The 23,670-nt window shown below is 36.4% G+C and overlaps 1 protein-coding gene across 2 annotated transcripts; it reads right to left on the reverse strand.

Annotated features, from left to right (window-relative positions):
* Nucleotides 1–1,564: 1,564 nt before the first annotated feature.
* LOC139761968 (N-acetylglucosamine-6-sulfatase-like) lies at nt 1,565–22,764 on the reverse strand. 2 transcript variants are annotated; one of them, XM_071686700.1, is made up of 5 exons: nt 22,557–22,764; nt 17,564–17,732; nt 16,319–16,473; nt 14,765–14,852; nt 1,565–12,047 (listed from the first exon to the last, which is right to left on the reverse strand). In XM_071686700.1, the coding sequence occupies exons 2-5, from the start codon at nt 17,684–17,686 to the stop codon at nt 10,749–10,751; spliced, it is 1,665 nt and encodes a 554-aa protein (XP_071542801.1). In that variant the 5' UTR covers nt 17,687–17,732; nt 22,557–22,764; the 3' UTR covers nt 1,565–10,748. The 2 variants fall into 2 exon arrangements, with proteins under 2 accessions (XP_071542801.1, XP_071542802.1); XM_071686701.1 differs by lacking the exon at nt 22,557–22,764 and having other exon boundaries at nt 2,390–12,047; nt 16,319–16,439; nt 17,564–17,699.
* Nucleotides 22,765–23,670: the final 906 nt, after the last annotated feature.

Here is a 23,670-nt window from a genome sequence, read left to right on the forward strand (position 1 = left end):
GTTCTGTAAAGACACTTCTTGTCCCATTGAACATGCTTGGTATTACTGTAACATCCACTCTTTCTTGGAAACACCACAGTACAAAAGTAGCTCAATCTACCTCTAAGAAACAAAGGATTGATCTGTCTTTGTATGGAGTACTCTTCTCACATCTCGGTTGTTCTAGCTCTGCATTCATACTTGACAGTCGAGTCAAAGCAGTCCAACCAATAAATGCTCCCAGGCTAACTTTAGAATTTGACCTGTTTGCCCTATGCTGCAATGTTGGTTCATTCTCCCTCTTCAACTATAGGTATTACTTTGGTTTTTGTTCCCAAAGGTTGGCTGCATGTGTGCCCCCAGCACTAGCTAGACCATGCAATACTTGACGAGCTACTTTGTCTCATGATTTCTGTGTGGCTATTGGCAATATAAGTAAGTCTTTTTATTACTGTCTTCCCTTAAACTTCAGACCTTTGAAACTCTCCACCATCTCATCTCTTTCCCAATAACTATGATCTGGCACAGTGTAAAAGTTTTTTTGTTTTTGTTTTTGTTTTTTTGCTTCCTACAAATTTGTGAATACTTTCCCTATCCCTTTTTCCCCCTTTCATTAATTTCTCTATATTTCAATAAAGGCCTGGCCTTGATGTGAACTTTTGTCCATAAATTGGAGGTGAAAGGATAGAGGCAGGACCTAAACAAGCAGGAAGGTGTGAGGGACACACAGGACAGAGTGCATTGGAGTGATGTGATGTACGGGGTGCAACATGATGGCAGTGGATTAAACCAAGCAGATGCAGATGAAGCGGTTGGAGCAAAGGGCCATTAACCCTGGTGTGGTTAGAGGAGCTCTGTCTGGTTTTGGTGCATTATACATGACAAAACTAGAGAGTAGATATGAGCAAATGAGGCCAAGTTTTGTCTGTTCCTGGTGCTACCTTGTTAATGTGGAAATAGAGAACAAGTACGAAATAATTTATTTCATTCTTTCTTCATAATTTTCATTTTTTCATACATATTCACCATTTCCTACAATGCCATTTGGTAAACACGTGATTTGTTTACCAAATGGAGTCCTAGCTATGTCTCTTCGTTGTATATCAACTGACTTATATTTCTTTCTTGTATCTCCCATGATGAAGTGATTAGTACCTGAAAGTGCACTTGGGAACTTCTCATGTTTCATTTCCCCATTGACTTATAGGAATGAATGTATATGTATGTATGTGTATGTATGGGTGTTATGTATATATATATATATATATATATGTGTATATGAGAGGTTGGGCCATTCTTCATCTATTTCTTGGTGCTGCCTCACTGACGTGGGAAACAGCAATTAATTTAATAAATAGATATATACACAGCAGTGTTATTGAACTGTGCTTGTAATTTGTTATACTGAGAGAGAGATCACTCTCAGTGAGGCTGTATCATTGCCACTGGATGAAAAGGAGTGCAGTCTCATCAAGGACCTTCTCATTCCAGAATTGCCCATCATGACCCTGCTCCTTTGTAAAGTAAAGCCTCTAAGTTGCAAGAGGCCATAAACTTGGTCTCAAGGTTATACGATAACTAATCAGACTTTATATTATCTTTATTCGGCATTAGTTCTGTGTATCATATAAAAATTTTCTTTTAATTTCATTATAAATGCTAACATTTGTCATAATAAAAAACTATGTACATCAGCTGTCTTTATACACTTTTCTGATATACACTGTTAGAAACTCAGAAAATTAATGTACAAACTGACCCAAATTTGATGAAGCATGAGCGAGTAATAACACTAAAAGAGAAGGTCACATATCTCTTTCCTTCATCTTGGGAATCTGAAAACTGTTCTCAAAGATGTCAATTCTGAGACCATGTGTCATTCTACTGCTGGAAGCACAATCTGCCTACATATTGTGGCCCTTTATCTATACTGAAATTATGTGGAGCATGCATAATCTGCAGAAATTTTGGTGCGTGACTATCTCCACACCTTCCTGGGTCGAGAACCCAGTAGCACCATCAAAGCATTTGCTAATGAATTATGAAAGGTGGTTTTGCTATAAAAAAAAAGTCATATAACACATGGGGAATTAACATTACCTAAGGAAGAGTATCGAAGGGGTTAGTAAAAAGATGAAAACATGGAAAGATAAAGAGTTCTAAAACAGGAAATACAAAAGTCAGGAAAACAGTAATGACTTCAAGAAAGTTTACCATCAAGACATATCATTGGAAAGTGGCAGGTCCTTAAGTGACTGTGCTTCCACATGTAACTACTACATGAAACAGTATGCTTCTACCTTACTCTTAATATATGAAGATAAGGTTTTATTATTGCAAAGATGTAACTGGAAATCTTGAATCTAAATAATAAAAATAAAAAGGGCTGGTATTTTTGTATACATTTGCATTTAAAAAAAATCCAGTCTTTTTATTTATCACAGCAACTCACACAATTCGGAATAGTAAAATCATCCATGGACCTTAAAGTTAGACATATGTATGCTGAAGTCATGGAAAAAGTCATTTTTCAATAATAAAACCCTAATTTACAGAATACTTGAGCAATGTCAGTACAATGACATGCATTTCCATCTTAACTAATCCAAACATATAAAGTATACAACTTCAGAATTCATAAGGCTGCTAATGTAAGAGCTAACACAAGATGATGAAGTTCCATCTATATCATGGCATGTAATGAAACTTCTACAGATCAAGTTATTATCAAATACAACAATGCAACCTCTAGATGACAGTTTTGTTTCAAAGGGTAATAGCACAATATGGGCCCCAAGTTCCATCTAAAGTAATACAGAGCTGTTACATTCCATATATGAATTGGATATATCATCTTATCTAAGCCCTGGATTGGCAAACCTATCCTGCTCTCATGGATGAGTGTCACTTCATCTACTGATGAGCATTACAGATCAAGTGCACAATGAGAAATAAAACCTTTTTGTAATACAATGCATTAATGCGTAGGGATGGAATCAAATGGCTGATAGATAGAGCTACCTCTTACCTAAAGCTAGTGTGATTATGATGTATGAACTCCTCTATGTGTTTCAGCTTTACCATGCATTGAAATACAGTCTTTCACTAAAAGTCTAAACGAGACGGTATGCATTTCTTAATCATTTACCTCCCATGCTTATACTACAAAGTTCTGTACGCTACAGTATATACTCCAATTACATGTGACTCATTCAAAAATACAGTAATATATGGCTTGTCAAATTATCCTTAAAAGAAATATTTCTTAAGTCAAGAACTACATTTACCTATCTCTCATCTGTATTGTATGTCTCTCCCTGCATTCAGAATAAGGTCATACATAAAGAGTCTTGTCTAACAATTTGACTGCTTACCTGAAACACAGCTTAAAATTCTAAAAACCCAAAAGTAAAGGCAGAAGTACCTGAAGAACTCTGAACATTTGTTTGTCTATCATGTAAACAAGCACTAGCTGCCATTGTTGAAATAAACAAAAAGGGAAACTAATACAAATAGCTCAAAATCTTAAGTATAGACTGAAGTTTGAAAATACATGGCAGACCACCACATAGTGATGCAAATAAATGTGGTCAAAATACAAATCTATGGGCAACTGAATATAGCTCATCTATTTACATAATTCAATCCACATGAAAATTAAATATCAACTATCTAGTTGACTTCCTTACCATAGCTGCCCATAAAAACAATGCCAAAAAGTAGAGAGAGTCCTTCGTCCCATTTACAGTTCATTACCTTATCCACATTCACACTGCAAACTCAGTTCCACTGTTTCTCTAGCATGTGCTCATTAAAGGAACTTTCTTTAATTACACTACAAATAAAGCTGCTTCTTACTCAGCAGGCAACAGATAAATACTTCAGCTATAACAAGCAAACTTACAAAATCATCATGCAAATTTCTCAGTGTCCTGATATAAACTTCTTGTATCAGCATTTGATGGAGCAGGAATAGTAACTTAAGTGTCTGGGAAACAATACTTTCTACTGTCTTGCTTTAAACATGAAAAATGTATGTTTTGAATGATGAATATCCATTTATCACAGGAACATCCCTAAAAGCATCTGCGAGAGCACTCAGTAGGGGATACAAGCATTACAGTCACCCCTCCAAACAGGAAATACCCCCTTTAATCATATTATTATTAGGCCAGCCAAAATTTTCTACGGAGACAAACCACCACCATCCCAGGTCAACTATTTCCTAAAGAGAAGTATGACAGCACTAAGCAATCAGCTGCCACCACCAACAAAATTCACTGACCATTGGGTTCTGCCTCCAACCTGTTGCTATCAGTTATCACAAAATGGTTTTTCCTTTATGAGAAAGGGAAAGGAAGGCAATACTCACAGGTTTCTGCCTATGGTAGCTAAACTGTTTTTTTCATTCCTTAAAACCTATATTTATTTCTTATGAACAGACAAGCCCTCTTCACTTCTGAGAGTATATCCATATGGCGAGTGACTGAAAAACTTAAATAAGGACCTGTGTTAGACCTCAGGGTTTTTCCTCATGTCCTTCTTCAAGAACAGAGGCTTACAAGATGATCTTGTCAAGAGCAAAAGTCAAACAGCATACCCGCAACAACATCAGTTCTATGTACTAAAGATAATCAAAGCCCTCTTGAGGCTCAGTGAGGGTATAATCCCATTGGATTAGCCCTGGGATAGGAGAGAAAGAATTCTATCTCCATATTCCCTGCATGTTGTGAAGGCAACTAAAGGAGGCAGGAGTGGGAGGGCTGAAAATCCCCCTTCTAATATTTCAATTTCTAAAGACAGAACAGAAGTTGCAAAGCAGGGAGTCCTCTTCCTCCTCGAAGGCTCAGGCTGGGGTGTCTAATTGTGTAACAAGATGAGAAGAGGGGAGAGATTGATAGAATGTTTGAGGAAAAAACCTGGATCCTTTAGTTATGAGTGAACAAAGAAAGGGTAAAGGGGAAGAATGGTTTGGCAGTGTCTTAGGAGTAAAGTTAAGGGTTGGGATGGGAGAGGACAAGAGCTAAGGAAGGAGTAGCACTACTGAAGGAGTTGTAGGAGAGTGTGAAAGAGGGAAGGTGAATCCTAGACTGATGTATGTAAAAATGAAAATGGATGGCAAGATATGGTTGATTATATTATAAGTGCTTATGCACCTGGCCATGAGAAGAAAGGTCATGAGAGGCAAGTGTTCTTAGAGCAATTGAGTGTTTCAGCAGTTTTGATGCAAGAGACCAGGTATTAGTGATGGATGATTTGAATGCAAAGGTGAGTAACGAGACAGTTGAAAGTATAATTGGGGGGCATGGGGTGTTAAGCAGTATTAATGGAAGTGGACAACTTGTGGAGTTATGTAGTGAAAAAGGACTGGAGAATGAGAATATCTGGTTTAGAAAGAGGGACGTACAAAAGTATACATTTGTGAGTAGAAGAGATTATCAGCAGGCATTAGTGAATAACACATTTATTTATAGGAATGCGAAAGAGAGACTTTTGGATGTAAACGTGCTGAGGAATGCAGCTGGTGGGATGTGTGATCACTATCTTGTGGAGGCAAGGGTGAAGATTTATCAGGTTTTCAGAAAAGAGGAAACCATCAGAGAGAAGGGAGTGGCGAGTGTAAGTGAGGTTGGAAAACAGCTCTTACCTGAGGGAAGAAATACCAGGAGAGACTGAACATAGAATGGGAAAGGACAAGAGTAAATAAAGCAAGGGGAGTGGGTAGGTATTTAAGGAAGCTTGCTGGCGTGTGCACAGAATGCATGTGGCATGCAAAAGATGGGAGGTGGGCAGATTAGAAAGGGTAATGAGTGGTGGTATGATGGGGTAAGTTGTTGGTGAAAGAGAAAAGAGATGTTCGGGCATTACTTACACGTAAGGAGTGCCAGTGATTGTAGGATGTATAAGAGAAAATGGCAAGAGGAAGGTGCAGGGGTTGAAAAAGAAAGCAAATGACAGTTAGGGTGAGTGAGTATCAGTAAACTTTTGGGACACTACAAAGATATTTTGAAAGGTGGTTAATAATGTGAAAAACAAAAGAACAAATAGCAACGTCGGTGAAGGGGGCAAAAGGGGAAGTAGTAATGGGTAGTGATGAAATGAGGAGATGCACCGAGTATTTTGAAGGACTGCTGATTATGTCTGATGAAAGGATGCTAGATGTAGGGTGTTTGGGTGGTATGCAAAGTGATAGAATCATGGAGAGTGCATTACACAAGACAGCTAGGGACTGAGTGTGAACGAATGTGGCCTTTTTGTCTGTTTTCCTGGCACTACCTTGCTTAAGCAGGGGGTAGCAATGCTGTTTCCTGTGGGGCAGGGTAGAGCCAGGAATGGATGAAGGCAAGCAAGTATGAATATGTTGATATGTATATGTATGTATACGTGCATGTGTGGGCATTTATGTATATATATGTATATATGAGTGGATGGGCCATTCTTCATCTGTTTCCTGGTAATACCTCACTGATGCGGGAAACCGCAATCAAGTATGATAAATGAATATATATAAACATAAAGATAGGAATGTAACATAAATGAGGTAGCCTTGATTAGTGCATTCAGTTGCCCATGCCATCTCAGCTACCATCAAACAAATTTAAAGATACAGATCTGAAATATCTGCAGGCCAAAAGCAAAATTGAAGGCACACCTTCATAGAAAAACATCATGGTCAACAGGTCCTCACTGCACAGTCAGAGCAAGTGAATGATGATGGTGGCTGGTCATTGGAAGCCATAACCTTACAGACCTAAGCAACTTGCTTTGAAGTTGCTGATCCCCATGTACAAGTATCTGGTAGTACCTGGCAGTTATGGAGGATAATTCTATATTAGGATACCCTAATTTAGGATTTGAACAGTGTTAAAACCCCCAACACTGAGCAAGTGCCCTTTCAGATGCTCAAAAGGCTTCTCTCTAAGTGAGAAAGATCTGCACAGGTACATATCTTGATGAGGTACCAGTAACAGTACTAATGTTGAAAAAAAGATGACACGTAAATAGAATTCTGTTTGAGCAGGAAAATGATTAACAAAAGCTTGGTTTGCTACAAAATCTTCAGAAGGGTTACAATATATCGGAAAATTTCTTCAGCTAGATAAAAACCAGTGATGATATACAGCACAAACCTTCATACTACATTAAGATACACGAGTCTTTGACAGATACATCAATTCAATCAGCTCAGATGACTCTGGCTTTTTATAGCACCACAATGGGGTCTTCATTCCCAAATAATAGCAAAATTAGTATGTAAAATATGACATTCTAGCTAAATCACTGCGACATTTCAGTCCCCTTATGAACAAGTGATTAAAAAATTACAAAATAGCATCTATTAGCTGTCATGGCAGTGACTACACCTTAAATATACAACAATAAGAAAGAATTACTGTACATGTCCCATGATGGAACATGCTCAACTCACCAGTACAGTGAAGTTACATGAAAGGATCATAATTCCATAGAAAGCTTAAGTCAAATACTGGTCACCAAAGTCTTATGAAACCTTAATGATATACAGTGTAAACTGAATTTGATAAATTTTGATATAAAATAACCTTACCATAAAAATCTTGATCATATGCAAACACACAGCCATGTGAGAAAAAAGACACATGGCTATCAAATTCTGATGGAAAAAAGTGGTTTCATAACTCATATGGCACCTGACTGATAATCCGAGTAAAAGTTTGGAAAATCAACTTGCTGGTGATCATACAAATCTTTTTGCATGAGGAATAGCCAATAATAAAAAAAGCAATTACTCCATGATTTGTTGATGTGAAATGCAAATTGTAAAGTTTATCTCATATCATACAAAAGAGCTGTATACCACCTAATTCCAAACTTGCAATAGTTAAACGTACTCAATGTGCAGTCAACATTCATGAATGGCTGCAGAATGATTTTCCATCCCATAAGCTCAACTAGCCTCAGCCAGGAATACAATAAAAGATCATAGTACCGTACGAACCCTTAAGTATAAATATCACATTTAATGGAAAATTATTTAATAATTTGAACATGAATTCTATTCTGACACTATGGTAAAATTCCTACTATATCATGTTTACTATTTGGTTTGTTTCCTGCAGCTTCATTACAAGTAATTTCAGTATTCCTAGAAATTCTCTACCGCAGCACACTTGTTTTCTCATGAAATAATGAGCTTCCATTTTCAAGTAAACATATGTACTTACACTGTTACTATAAAATTCATGTGATGTAAAGTTTCCTAAATATTGAAGTCCTGAATATCTAAACTTCACGTAAAGGTGTCTAATGGCTCAAGCATACTGCAGTTAAACTCTTTGCAATGAATTACCAGTAACTCTTTCTATATCATGGTTATTCCAAAACATCATGCTTTTTTTAAGCTGCTATCCTATAAAACCAAAATCAAAACATTATCACATTAAACTGTTCTTGCATTTCAATACTAGGAAAGTGTTGCCACATTTCAGTAATTATGTATATTATAAAATTGTTATATTCATTATTCTAAGCAAATGCACATCATTACCATAGTGAATATTCTTGGGACAATTGTACTATCAATCTTAAAGGCTTTTGAAAAATGCATAAATTCTCAAATATGTGTTAAACTTATACTGCTATATCAGGTCCTTTTGTATAAACTAAATTTTTTCTCATCTAAAATCTGGGTCTTTAATATCATGATATGTTAATACCAAAACTATCTTACAAACATGCTTTTGGTTACATAACACTGATGGTGATATATGTATTGCTATGTGTACAGTACTTTGATATTTTGAATGGAACAAATGACTGTTCTTAGACTGAAAACAGATTTCCACAGACCTCCACAGTGTAACATATCTCTACAGTACCTAAAGGCAAGGTAAATGATGGCATATTTTGTGCATATAAATGAGAATATCTAATGACCATCAAGCATAAAAGTGCTTCGCAATAGATAACACTGACACCAGTTTCTAAATACTAGGCCTATCCCAAAAACTGCCTTACAAATCAGAAAGCAATCTAAAGCAAAAATCTAAAACATTTCCCATTCTGCTATCTTTATATTCATTTGCAAATATAATAATCGAAAGGTAACGAATATTAAGTTACGATAAATAATGAGAAATCAAAAAGAATAAGGATCTTCATCTGACTTGTCCCTGTTCGTTCTCATGGGATGTAATAAAGGTTGGGAATATTTCCAGTCTCCCACTCCCGCCCAACGTATCTACTTTCTTTTGACATGTAGGAGGTATGTGTGCAGCATTCTTTCTCCCCTGAATCCAGAGATAGTGCTTACATTTATCTGTATATATATTTACATCAGAATTACTCCCAGAAAAATGGTAGTCTCTGGAATAAGCACCTATAGTGACCAAGAGACACTTAGTATTGGAAGTTGTTCAAAGTAAGCCTAGCCAATGCTAGTGTTCATGCAATAACTTCCAGCACTTGCTATGCAAATCATAGTATGGCGATTCCCAGCATAAGGGTTAGAACATACATTAAAACAAACATTATCATAGTTATCATGAGAAAGAGTAGATGCATGAGAAAAGCAGGACAAAGTATGAACATTTCACAGATATAACTATGTAATGTTAATCATAAAAGCTAGTTGCTTTTAGTTGCTGTATGAAAATAATGCTTAAGAACTCATAAATTGTGAAGATGACAAAGAATGATTCACTTTCCCAGAAGTAGTAAAAATTACAAACATTTTCATCTCTAGTTAAAGAAAAAAATTAATGAGCTTGTTCTAAGCCTTTGATAAATGCACGGAACTAATGTAGTAAAAAATGAAAATGATTAAGACAAACCAAGAGGAAAGAACAATAATGCAAAATGTAAACCGATGTAAATGGGGTGGGATTGAAATGTTGAAAGCTACGGCCCTGCATTTACTCATACATATACTTTGTAAATTATTACTTCTAGCAATGAACATGGAGTGAGAACCTAAGGCATTTACAAGGTATGACTGTACAACATGGACAGATTTATCTACTTACTGAGATATCACTGAAACCTTATATCTACTAAATCTGCAATACTATTAATCACATCCACTATTCATTTTCATATTATATGATGAATGATACTGTCCATCAAAAAATTTATCATTTTAACAAATCTACAAAATTAAAAATAAAATTCAAATATAATGTGGTAAATCCAGCCATACTTAAATACTGATGTAATCATAAATTGATGATTTGTATAAATTTCAGGGATACAAAATACTGTTGGAACATACGTAGGAAGTATCATAATACTGTATTTTATTAATGATATACTGCATTGGTATTTGGTTTTTATACTCTTCATGTACTGTATCAATGGAGACAATGATGCAGTATGTAACTGGTATATTTTGATACTTTATAAAACATACAATAATAATATCAATGATAATTGATAGAATTATTGGTTATCTTTACTATTACTACCATGATTATCATCACTACTGTATCAAAATCAACACCACTTTTCTTTAGTCAAATTAATATTAGATATTCCACTCTTCCTTCCTTTCATAAAAAAAATAATACTGGATGTCTTTGCTTATGATGTGTATTCTGTCTGGGTGTCTGTTTCTCCTTACAAATTATTCCAAAATTCCATGTGACAAAAACTTTTCTGTAATTCCTACAATGGAATTTCATGACTATTGGAATTAGTTATATGTTCAGCTCCAACACTTCTTGATGCTATGAAGATACAACAGAAGAATGGTTAAGCTTTATCTGAAAAGGAATATCCATATCCTCTGTTCACTAGATAACAAAGCCAGCTAAATCAATACACCTTGAACCTCTACACCGCTGCATATACCTAAGAAGATTTCTGAATTTCTTACGAAAAGTTTTTGTTACAGACTTAACTGTATTGTCTAACTCCCAAGGATCCTTATCTAAGTTATACATTTCCTCAAAAGACTCATCATCATCCCATTTACAATATAACCTATTCTCCCCATCACTGATTTGCCTCAAGCATGAATATGTGTTGTTCCAAGAGTCTTCACATTTACAGGCAAGATCAGGATTACAACCACTCAGTCCTGGCAGAATGTTCTCACAGCCAACATTTATCACTTTTCCCTCACCAGAATGTTCCACCAGAATGGTTCTTCGTAGCTCCCAATGTTTTCTGTAACTTGTGAAATTATATTTTCCAACAAAATTTTCTCTTTCACCTATAACTACACTATTCTCATTTGTAGTATCAGCACCTGCCATGTCTTTAGTTATCATAGGCCTGAGAGATATGCCATCCATGTATTTGGGTATTTGCAAACCTGCCAAATCCAAAAAAGTAGGTGCAAGATCAATATTTGAAGTGGGAAACTTAATAACTCCACCAACTGGTACATTAGGCCCACGAATCAAGAGAGGTACTCGTATATCAGTTTCATAAGGTTCTCGTTTATCAAGAGGTTGAGAAAACTGACCAAGGTGGTATCCATTGTCCGATGTAAAAATTATGTACGTATTTTCTAGCTGATTTTTGGATTCCAGGTACTCTACAACATCTTTTACCATGTCATCAACAGTTAGTAATGTCCTTAATCTATTTCTGAAAACATCATCAACTAAATCTATTGTGTCATCTGACAAAGGTTGAACTCCCTCTCGCAGAAGCCAGTGTTTGTCTTTTCCAACTTTAATGTTAAAGTTTTTTGTTCTTGGAGCCTTCTTAGAAGTGAAATTATTTGAATATTTTGGCTCTGGAGTAAATGGAGCATGTGAAGCGGGAACTGACAACATCATGAAAAATGGTTGTTCATACGAAAACTGGCTCAAAAACTCAAGTGCTCTTTGCCGTATCACATTAGTTAGATAGTCTTTGTTGGGATCAAATCCATGATTTTCAAGAGTTCCATTTACTGAGAGAGTATAATTATAATACCGTGAATTCCCTTTTAAACCTAGCCACCAATCCCAGCCTGGTGGAATGTGCTGCAACCCACCAACTTTATTCTTACCATACTGGTTTAGATATTTTCCAGCAAAAAAAGTTCTATAACCATTATAATGCAAATGAGCAGCAAAAGTCTTCTTCTCAGGTCCCTCCTGAAAAATACCAAAAAATAATATATTACCCTGAAATTCTCCATGAAAATCTTTGAGGTAATAAATTATTCAAAGATCTATTTTACTGCAGTATAATCTGAATTACCAGTTTTCTTAACAATATGTCCAGAATGCTAAGCATGAGTTTTACACCTCAAAAAATCCTTAGGATACGAGACATTTCCTAATACCAGGAAAATGCTACTGTGGGCAACTCAACAGTGTATATGATATTTTTAAAAATGACATTCTAAAACAGTGGAAACTGAGAAAATTTCCTACATATACAAAGTAGAACTCCAATATTTTGCGTCCAAATCTCATGGCAGCTGTGTGTTTCAACTCAAAATAAATCTGTACTGACTATGGATGATCATATAAAACAGATCCTATCCTAAAGTTGCTTGTAAGTGCCAACTGCAAATCTTACTCTTTTTCAGTCTACTTCATTAATGTCTATACATCCCAGTCACATGTCCCCGGCTTTATCTAACTATTACAAATTTAGAAAGAATGATATTACTCAAGTCAGAGAAACTTAATGTCAAGTTGAATGATATTCTGTAATGCAGTATTAGTGCTTCTGTGGAATCATAATCTGCCTCCACCACTGCCTCCTTCACCTACAGACACACAAACTTAGGCACTCACACACTCACTCACTTTCTCCCTAAAATACATTCAAATTCCCACTCATTCTCCTCTCTGTCTTTCTTGGCCTCTGAAAACTAAAGATTGGAGAGGTTCTCAAAAACTATAGATTGGAAATGTTCTCAAGTGCTCTAGACACGTAGAAAGATGAAATGAATGAACAAATGATCTATTATTAGTAAAAATGAATGGCTTATCAAAAACATTAATAAGGAACACCATGGGGAAGGGATATTCATAAAGAGCATTCAAGAAGTGGGTAAGGTGTAATAAGTGATAGCTAAGAGAGCACTGGTGGGACAATCTTTGTAAGAAACTGGGAGTTATATGATTTATTTCATTAATATTCAACTTTCAAAGACAGCAGTCCTTTATGCATCAACCATATCTCCAGGAATTTTCTTATTATTTTCATTCTGCATTCAGCGACTTCCAACAACCTATCAATAAATATGCTTGCATACACTTTTCCTGGAATACTTCCCAGACTTATTCTCCTATAATTGCTATTTACATCCTTAGCACCTTTTCTTTTGAATAAAGGAATGATAATGGCTTTCACCCAATCCTCAGGCACAACCCTCTGTTTCCATGACAAATTATATATAAGATGCATCCACTCTATCACTTTCTCCTCCATACTTCACCAGGTGCCTTCCCTACCTCCAGCCTCATTATTGCCCTTCTTACCTCCCATTTAGCTAAAGGCCCTTGCACTTGTATCCTATTCCTTCCATTCTCCATACCATGTATGTAACTGCTGTTGCTTCTCCTTCTCCCACATTCATCAGTCCTTCAAAATATTCGTTCCTTCTTCCTTTCACTTTCTCCTTTTGATTCAGTAACTCCCCTACCTTACTTCTCACATTAACATTTTCACTGTTACATCTACCTCTTTCCTTTTACACCTCCCTCCAGCATAGTTTCTTATCCTGAAATTTTTTATTATCTTCCTTCTAAAATCTTCATCTACTCTTTCTTTCCTTTCATCTACTAGCTTCTTAATTCCAGCTATAATATATGGGCTAACCATCTTTGATGCTCCTATTTCTTTTACCATTTCAGACCTAGGTATTCTGTGGTTTTACACCCATATGCCACAATAATGACAAGCATTCCATCTAACAAGTTTCTTGCACCCTCTATGTCTTCAAAATTCTTCCCATTCATCTGAACTTTCAATAAACCTCCAGTCTCACTCGCCAAAATGTCATCTCCACTTCAGTTTTCCCACTACCATCCACACTAATCATCACTACCACATATGTAAAACTCACTCTCAACTCTAATTTTGCTCTGGAGTTCACTGGTTGTGAAGACTATTGCCGTGGCCACCCCCTTGAGGGAGTTCCAGTTCAGAACAGGCATCTGAGATATAGACTGACAGATAGATAAACAAACCACAACAATCAAGCTATTTCAAAATCATTCATCTGGTTTTTACTTGCATTAATTTTCAACATCTTTGTGCTCACATCAACAAGAACTACCCTTCCATTCAAATTTTCCTCTAATACAGCTGAAAGAACAGTATCATCTGAGAATAACCTGCATATAATATAAAAACTGCAATCACTTCCATTTTGGACCACCATGATTCAGCATTACAAAATTCTCACTCGGCATCACACCCATCTTATGTGATGTCCTATCCATAAAAACATTGTACAACCACACAGACATTACAAAACCTTTTTCTCATTATTTTCTTGTAGTCTTCTCCACTATTTGCTTAAATGCAAAACTCTGTTGTACACAACCTATCGTAAATTAACCTGTCTGTCACTTGCAAAAAGTTCAGTAACTTTTAACATAGTCATGTTAATGTAGGCCAGAAATACTTATTCCTTTGCAATTATAATTCACATTACCCTTTACCAATCACTGTCTCTATCCAGGCAACTGACCATACTTACTTTTCAAATCCATTGAACAGCACCTATGTATGAATCAGTTACACCAAGATATAAAACCTATTAAAAGAATGGACCCTAAATCATTTCTTTAAAAGTTTTTAAAGAATTTCACATGTTCAGCCTTAATAACTGTAAAGGTTGGTTACTTACCTGCCACCTGATACTGCTGCACTGTCCACTAATGGAATTGTTGATGGCACCATGATTGTGGACATACTGACCAGTCAAAATGCTGGACCTGAGATGCAAAGCATGCAAATTAGGCTCAGTTACTTATTACATTATTCTTCATCTATCCCCTTCCAATCATGCATAATTGATGTATTTTTCATACTTGATCGCTATTTCCCATGTTAGCTAGGTAGGGCCAGGGAACAGGCAAAGAAAGGCCACATCTGCTCACATCTATTCTCTTCCTGTCATGTGTAATGCACCAAAACCACAGCTCCCTATCCACAACCAGGCCCTACAGACCTTTCCATTGTATACCAGGGATGCTTCATATGCTCTAGTTCAGTCCACTGACAGCACGTCAACCCCAGTATAGTGATATACACACCTCCGTATTTTCTAATTACAGCAAATACTCTAAATGATACTACACTGAATTTCTCAAGAAAGGGGATGAGGGTGTTCTTCACTAATTAATCAAGATTTTCAATGTATGCATGGCCTAAGATAAGACTATATAGTGCCATTATATAAAGGCAAGGGGGACAAAAGTGAATGCTTGAATTACCAAGGTTGAGAACGCCCAGTAAGTCACATGACTGATAGGGTAGTAGCCTGTACAGAGCATCAGATTGGAGGGTGGTAAAGGATGTGTGGCCCAAGTGTCTGATCAGGAAAAAAGAGTGGTAAAGGATGTGACGCCCAAGTGTTTAATTAGAAAAAACAGTGAGAAATACTTAGAGAAAGATAGAGATTTATATGTGACAATTATGAATTTGAAGAAAGGAGTGATATGGTTCAGAAAGATACCTTGCACAAAGTGCTATGAATATACAGTGTGGGAAGAAAGCTACTAAATGCAGTGAACAGTTTTTATTGGCTGAGTAGGGCATGTGTGCAAATATGAGGGGAGCTGGGCTACTGGTTCTTGGTTCTAGGTCTGCATCAATGGTGTGAGTCATAATGGCTGTTTAATAAGTTATGGCTGTAAAGGTGATGGAAGGGTCTTAGAGAAACAGGTAGATCTACAGTATGCTGGGAATGGGAAGGCCTAAGGGGTGAGTCAGTTGCAGTTCCAAATGAAAAAATTCTGGTGGCAAACTTGAGTGAGAACTAGAAAAGCTCTGAATCTGAAAGTGTGCTAGAAGGAAGTCGAGTTAATACAAAGGAATACAGACAGGGAGGTATTAGAGGAATACAAACAGGGAGGTATTAGAGAACAAAAATATGAGAGCCTAAAGGTGCATGACTTTGTTCCCTTGGTGGTCCAGATGCATCATCCACTGCCATCTTTACATGCAATAACAGGGATGCAGATTCTTATGCTCTGACAGTCACACAAGATAGGGCCGACAGTAATTTGTAAATGAATCTAAATTCAAAAGGAGGGTCCCTGAAACTTGTAAATAACAATCAAAATGTTATCATACATATCATGGTATGAAAACAGTTCCATCTTTCTTATATGACAGAATCTCTCATCCTCATGGGAAAAATCACATTGAAAAATTTTAATCAAGTACTAATACTAACCTGCTAGGACAACAGAGAGGACTGGCTACAAAGGCATTAGTTAGGGTGACCCCTTGGTTCCCAATGAGCTTCAATACATTGTTCATAGGCAACATGCCATCAAGGACCACATCTTGATCATCTGTTAATATGAAGACGAAGTTAGGATGCTGTACCTGCAATGAGATAACATTTTACACTATTCTGAATTCTAGGTTTATGTTGGACAAAAATTTGTTAATTATTTTCATCACTTAATGCCAACTCTCTCTACAGAAGATATTCTTGCATGAACTATAGTGTGGCTGTAACCAAATGTACTAAGGTCAAAAGATTGCATGGAGATTTTCAAAATGATTTAGAAAAAAAAAATATGACAAATATAAAGATATAATTCAATTTCAATTATATAACCCCAGGACCCCTTTAGCCATTCCTGGTGCCACTCTTCCCCACAGGAAACAACATCGTCACCCCTGCAACAGCGAGGTAGCACCAGAAAACATACAAAGAAAGGCCACACCCCCTCACATCCATTCTGTAGCAGTCATGTGTAAGGCAATGAAACCACAGCTCCCTATCCACATCCAGGCCTAACAGACCATTCCATGGTTTACCCCAGACGTTTCACATGCCCTGGTTCAGTCCACTGACAGCACGTTGACCACGGTATACCACATCGTTCTAATTCACTCTACTCTTTGCACACCCTTCACTTTTCAGTATGTTCAGGCCCTGATCACTCGAAATCTTTACTATTATTATTTTTGTAATTATTTATCTTATATTTATTTATTATACTTTGTCGCTGTCTCCCGCATTAGCGAGGTAGCACAAGGAAATAGACGAAAGAATGGCGCAACCCACCCACATACACATGTATATACATAAACACCCATACATGCACATATATATACCTATACATACACAGACATATACATATATACACATGTACACATTCATCCTTGCTGCCTCCATATACACACATATATATAGCATCAATGGGATGGCCTTGATTAGGACCTCAGCTGCCTGAGCTGTCTCAAGCTAACTTAAAAGAAAATTAAAGATTATACATTTACAATATACCTCATGCTTTCAAATAAAATGCATACCGTACTGACACTAGAGGAAGTGTGATGCATATTTCTTTATACCCTGTAATCCCTGTTCATTACTACAGTGTTTCAGTTATAGTTAATCTTGACCAAAATGTACTACATCAGATATAAATTATCATGAAACTATTCAGCTGAGATTGCTTACTGGTTTAGGCTGTGCAAAATCATTAACATGTGTATGGTATGGCGAGGACCAATAAATGACGGATACAAAAACAGCAAATCCTAGGAACAAGTAGAGCTTCTGCTGTCCTTCCATTTCCCTCATTGGATAATGTTATTTTGTTCTTGGCAACTGCATAACACTTTCTTTCCTGCAAATTATAATTAACACACACTTATTAGATTTCAATATCATGATTAATGAAAAGTGAAAATACACTCTCAAGAAATAATATACACAGTAAGCAACATTCACTGGCATTGAAAAGCTGTTTGATATTACTTGAAGCTTAGAATTTAAACACAAGATGAATAAGAGGGTTGATGTACTTAACGTAAAGGTGAAAGAAAGTGAGGTCTCTGTTCAAAAAAAGGATATGTTTGAAAGTGTAGCTGGATTCTTTTTTGAAAGAAGTGTAAAGAGAATTTTTGGAAAGAAAAGGAAACGAGTCCCCAAACTTTGATGTTATGTGGCTCAAGGTCTGTCTCCCTACTAACACACACTTTTCCTCTATTTTGCCTATTGTTCATAATTCTACAAATTTCATATCCTACTTTGACCATCTAATCTCCTGGCATAAGACTGCGACATCCTCTCACCCACAAGCCAAGATCCTTTACCTTAAGGATTTCAACATTCACCTTAGGGAATGGTTGAATCCCTCCCCATACTGATGGGGGAGGGTTTGAAGCCCTTACGTTCTCCATTATTAGTGATTTTGAGCAAATTATTGCCCACCCTACCCATATTCCTGACTGCTGTGAACACTCTCTTAACACTCTGGATTTGTATTTCACCTCTAATCCATCCTGCTGTAAATACACAGTCTCACCCCCAATTGGTGCCTCAAAACACACACTTTTAAATGTTTCAGTTCTAATGACACCTTCGTCTCCAGCAGCCCCATCTAAGCATAAATACTGGCACCTCAACAAAGCTGACTGGAATAACATGGGTAACTTCTTTTCTGACTTTCCTATCTATCTATATCTCTTGACATTCTCAAACCCTTTACAAACTAGAGTGAAAAATGCTCATGCGAGTTTTGTCTTTGTGAGAAGAAGAGGAGCAGGAAGCGCATTAGATTGGTGGTATGTTATGACATCTTGAGTAGCTTTTATCTTTGTTAATGTGGTGTTGATACTGCCTGCTCTTGGCTTCTCCTGTACATCAGTGAGAACAGTCCTGAACATGCAGATAAAGTGAGGTAATGTGCCTCTCATGTGACAACTTTAGGTGCAGTGTAGTTCACTTATACTAGTAAAGAAGTCATGGAGAGCATGGAGCAAATGTTAAGTGGCTAGATCAGACATCAGAATAAATATATCATGCTGGTGCTTAGAGTACTATATTTCAACTTAAAAAGAATACTGTTTTGAGATGGATCCATCTATCTATCTATCTATATCCCTGACAACCATTCCCTTCAGGTAATCCCATCAAGGGGGTGGCATTCTTCCACCATTTCTCTCCCTCCAGTACTCTTCTACTATATTTCTCCATGTCACAGGTGGTCTTCCTCTCACACCACCCCTTTAATTGTACTATCATCCACTACCACCCCTTTAATTATACAATCACACACTTTTCTTGTAAACTCTCCATCTTGCATTCACTCCATATGCCCAAACCACTTCAAAGTATTATTTTTTCTCTCACTCTAACACTCCACTGTTCATTCTCTTTGCATTCCCTGCCACACCAAATCTTTCATGCACCCCCATATCCTCTCTTACAGCTCATTTCCACAGCCTGGATTCTTGATTTCTGTGACTCATTCCATGTCCATGTTTCGGCTGCATAGGACATGGTTGGAAGGACTATGCTGTCCATTAATCCTTTCTTCTCTTCCACACTTACACCACTACCCTTCATTATTCTATTAAGGGACCCACTGACTCTTCTACCCTGTACTGCTATTTCCCTCATCTCTCCTTCCATCTTACCAGACTTACCCAAGATAGCTCCTAAATACTTAATTTCTCTCACCTCTTCCAGTCTTTCTCCCCCAATATGTAAAACACTTTTCAGTACACTTTCTTCTTTCAGTCTATAGAGTTTTGCAAAATCTATGCTTTCACTCCGTTTCCTTTCAAACACCATTCCTTTATTTTTACTTGTATTTTACTTCAATTGCCTATACTTACAGGTATCATAAAACACACTTACGACCTTATGCAACTCCTCTACACTCTCAACAAATACCAAAGTATCATCCGTAACTGGCATGTCACTAGCCACACTCTATCTCTGCACCCATTTTCCCTAGTTTTGCTTTCATCTCATACCATTCATCCATACATATGTTAGAAAGCCACAGGGGCATTACACAGCCCTGCTTGACACCCACATGTGTACAAAACTTTTTCTAAACTCTTCATCCACTCTTACACATACATTTTCTACTCTACTGAAGGCTTTCACACCTTCCAATAGTTGTCCCCTACCCTATATATCCTTAACACATCCCATAAAGCATTCCACTCAACTCTGTCATACACTTTCTCCAGATCCATAAAAGATGGATACAGCTTCTTACCTTTCACTAGATACTATTCCATGGTCATTTTCACCACAAAAACCTTATCCACTTACCCACCACATTTCCTAAAACCACCTTGCTCATCACTTATGCTACTTTCAGTCACTTCAATTACATACACTTTTCTTGATATACATAAGACTTACTTCTCTATATTTGCTAAATACATCCTTAACACTTATTCCTTTGCATAAAGGAAAATTAATAGCTTTCACCCAATCCTTAGGCACAACCTTCTGTTTCCATGTTATATTACACATCAAATTCACCCACTTTGTCATACTTTTTTCTTTGTACTGAATTCAGCATTTGAGCTATAATCCCATCCACTCCAGGTGCCTTTTCTTAACTTATCTAAATACATATATAAAAGAATTTCTGGAGACAGGACAAGAAATCAATTAACAATGCGCTACTGAACTCCAAGTGGGAGTTGAAAATGGAAAAAAAATTAAATTGGGTTACGATGAGAATACTTCAAAAATAGTATGAAGAACTAGACATTAAATACTTACCAGAAAAGAAAAACTGGAAGATACCTAGGAAAGAGCGGATGACAAAAAAGTTCAGAAACTTATTAAAGAGGACTCATGAGTTTAAAGAAAATAGCCGAGTTAAGGAAGGAATAAGGATTACAACTAACACATTAAAAAGAGAGACAGAGCCCATGAAATAAGTGAAGAGGAAAACTAAACAGAGACATCTTTTAAATTCTCTCGAAAATCAACTATAAAATGTTTTATGCTTATGTTCATATGCAGAATGTGACCTTAGTTGTAATACAGTTATAGAAAGAGGATGGCTCACTAATAGAAAATGTCACATCCAAAGAGCCACCGTAATTTTGAAGAACCCTTTTCAAATCTGCATTTTTATATGAAAATCATGGAAAACTATAGTTTTGCAGACCAACTTAGTGGACATTTAGACATGAAGGACACAGAATTTTTGGTGAAGGATGTTATGAAACTGAAACAACTTAATCTAGTCCAATCAGCAGGAACCAGATAGTCTACACCAAAACTATTTAAAGAATATGCACATACACTAACCATACCCATTTCTTGACATCTGGAAGCCACTGAAGGATAGACAATTCTCAGCAGAATGGAAACAAACACAAGTAACAATGATATTTAAGAAATCAAAATGTCAGTAGTTAGAGAAGACTTGCATCCCTTTTTAATCAGTACAGTTTGTTACAGCATACCATGTATTCATGTCAAGAAATAGCTGCCTTGCAAACTTGATAAAAGCTTTTGAAAATTAAACAGCAGTTTTAGGCAAAAAATACAATAGCTTCCTATTGGATAAATGAGAGTTTCGGTACATGGCGAGAACTCTGACTGGAAAGGAGAAGACAGTAGCATGCCACAAAGACCTCTTTTAAGACATATTTCTTCCTAGCATATGTAAAAGAAATAACTGAAATTGTTAATTGTAGTGTGAAGATGTGTGCAGAAACCAAAAGTTAGAGAAACAGAGATAACATTAACTACACTATGTTACTACAGAAAGATTCAGACCTATTAACGAACCAGTTGAGAGACTGTTTATTGAAATTCCATGTTGGGAAAATACGTGAAGAAATGAAAATTACAAATATTCAATGATAGGCAGCCATTTCAGAAAAATACAGGATAAGGATGAAAAGAAAAATGACTTGGTAGTGTGAATAAGTAACAAATATGGAACCTTAAAAGTGTATGAAAGCTCCCTGGAACTTAAACAGCAAATGAGACTTTCAAGGAACAATTTTAGCCAGATGGACAGAAAATAATTCTTGAGGTTGTACTGAACCGTCACAAATCCATGACTCAAATGTTGTGTATAAGCTTGGTCACCATACTACAAGAAAGATATTACTCATCAGAAAAATGTCCATTATAGAGCCATCCAATGTTTTAGGTCACAAAACTAAAGGTATGAGGAAATGCAAAAGATCATTACTAATAAACGCATACAAAATTCTAATAGGTCAATAGAAAATTGATCGGAATGACTTCTTCAAGCCAGCAAAAATCACAGCCTTCAAAAGGATATTCAACGAAATTATTCATTGATATCTCACTTGAGGCAAGACAAAACTTCTTCAGCTCGAGAATTAAACTTCAATGGATCTGTCTCCTATAATACGTTAGTGACGCCAAACCTTAAATCAATTCAGAGTCAGATTTGATAAAGCATCTGATAATATATATATATATATATATATATATATATATATATATATATATATATATATATATATATTAGGCTAAGCCAACAGAAACCTATAAGTGTAATGTAAATGAAAGATTTCAGACAAATATAATTTAAAATATTATTGATTCATATTTTATAGCACCATCTCACATACTACAATAGGCTAGCATTGCAGTTTTCATTGCATAATTGTATGATTTACAGAGACTATACACTTTTGAAACTTACATTGTCCCATGAATAATTCCCCATCCAGATACGCTGAAGGGGAGACTATACTGCACCAGCAGGAATTGTCTCACTCGTATGTTGAAGGGCAGACTATAATGAGGAGGAACTGCCACTCACGCCAGTTGATGTGCATGTAAGTTTTCGTGGCTCATCAGCTGATGATGTTCTGGTCTGACGTAAATACAGAATGGCTCCAGATGATCCCTGTGTAAACATTACGACTGTGGCTCCCTCACTCCCCACTTACGGCATTACTATACAGTCCTATCATTATCCAATCTTGACTTTATCAGGTCAATAATTATACATATATGTAATAAAACATATATAGACGACGACCATGGATAAGATATGATAGTGCCGTTGAAGAGTTGATTGCTCTCTGGTTCTCATTGAGAAATTACGATTCATTCATGTAAATTTTGCAACACGTCTAAGCAATCATCAAGGATAACATATTGATGTGTTATATCATTTATTTAGCATGTGGATATCACTGAAAATATACAAACTAACAAGGAAATAGGGGAATACATATATATCAGATATTTCTATTGGTGTACATGCTTAAGACATCAGTTACCAAAGCCACTTAACTTTGAAGGCCAACATAATTCTATATATTGCAAGATTTTACGAGTCCATTCTATTTCCCAAGAGATTACCAATAAGAAAATTCATGCAATTGGAGAAGCACTGTGGTGCTTCGCTTGTTACTTTCTCAAACGAATATTTCCGCAGTTATTATTCCACGCGCATAATCGACCTTCTGTGTTCAGTAATTGTATCATAATCCAACAACCTTTTATGTGGAACTGGGAAAGTAAACGGGGTAAAACTATACTATATTAGTTCAATTAAGCAGCAACTGAATGACTCGGAGGCAGTTTATTAGACATTTCTATTGGTTGATGGTGAGAGAAATCGTTTGATGACTCTGTACGCAAAATCATGGGTTCCCGATATGAACGTGTCTTTCAGAGGAAACCAGATAACAAATATTGATAATCTTCAGATGTATTTGTCCCTGGTATCTACAGGGATAGGTATCTGCATCATGTGGATATAAAGCTGATAGGGTACGTAGCACAGCACTGAACATGACCATTGG

The sequence above is a fragment of the Panulirus ornatus genome, chromosome 42, assembly GCF_036320965.1.
Source record: "Panulirus ornatus isolate Po-2019 chromosome 42, ASM3632096v1, whole genome shotgun sequence".
In the NCBI taxonomy this organism is placed as follows: domain Eukaryota; kingdom Metazoa; phylum Arthropoda; class Malacostraca; order Decapoda; family Palinuridae; genus Panulirus; species Panulirus ornatus.

Coding starts and splice junctions, on each gene's coding strand:
- LOC139761968 (XM_071686700.1), bottom strand. CDS start 17,686: ATGAGGGAAATGGAAGGACAGCAGAAGCTCTACTTGTTCCTAGGATTT. Junction 14,853..16,318: donor CCTCTCTGTTGTCCTAGCAG/GTTAGTATTAGT, acceptor TTTGCATCTCAG/GTCCAGCATTTTGACTGGTC. Junction 12,048..14,764: donor GCAGCAGTATCAGGTGGCAG/GTAAGTAACCAA, acceptor GGTATTTTTCAG/GAGGGACCTGAGAAGAAGAC.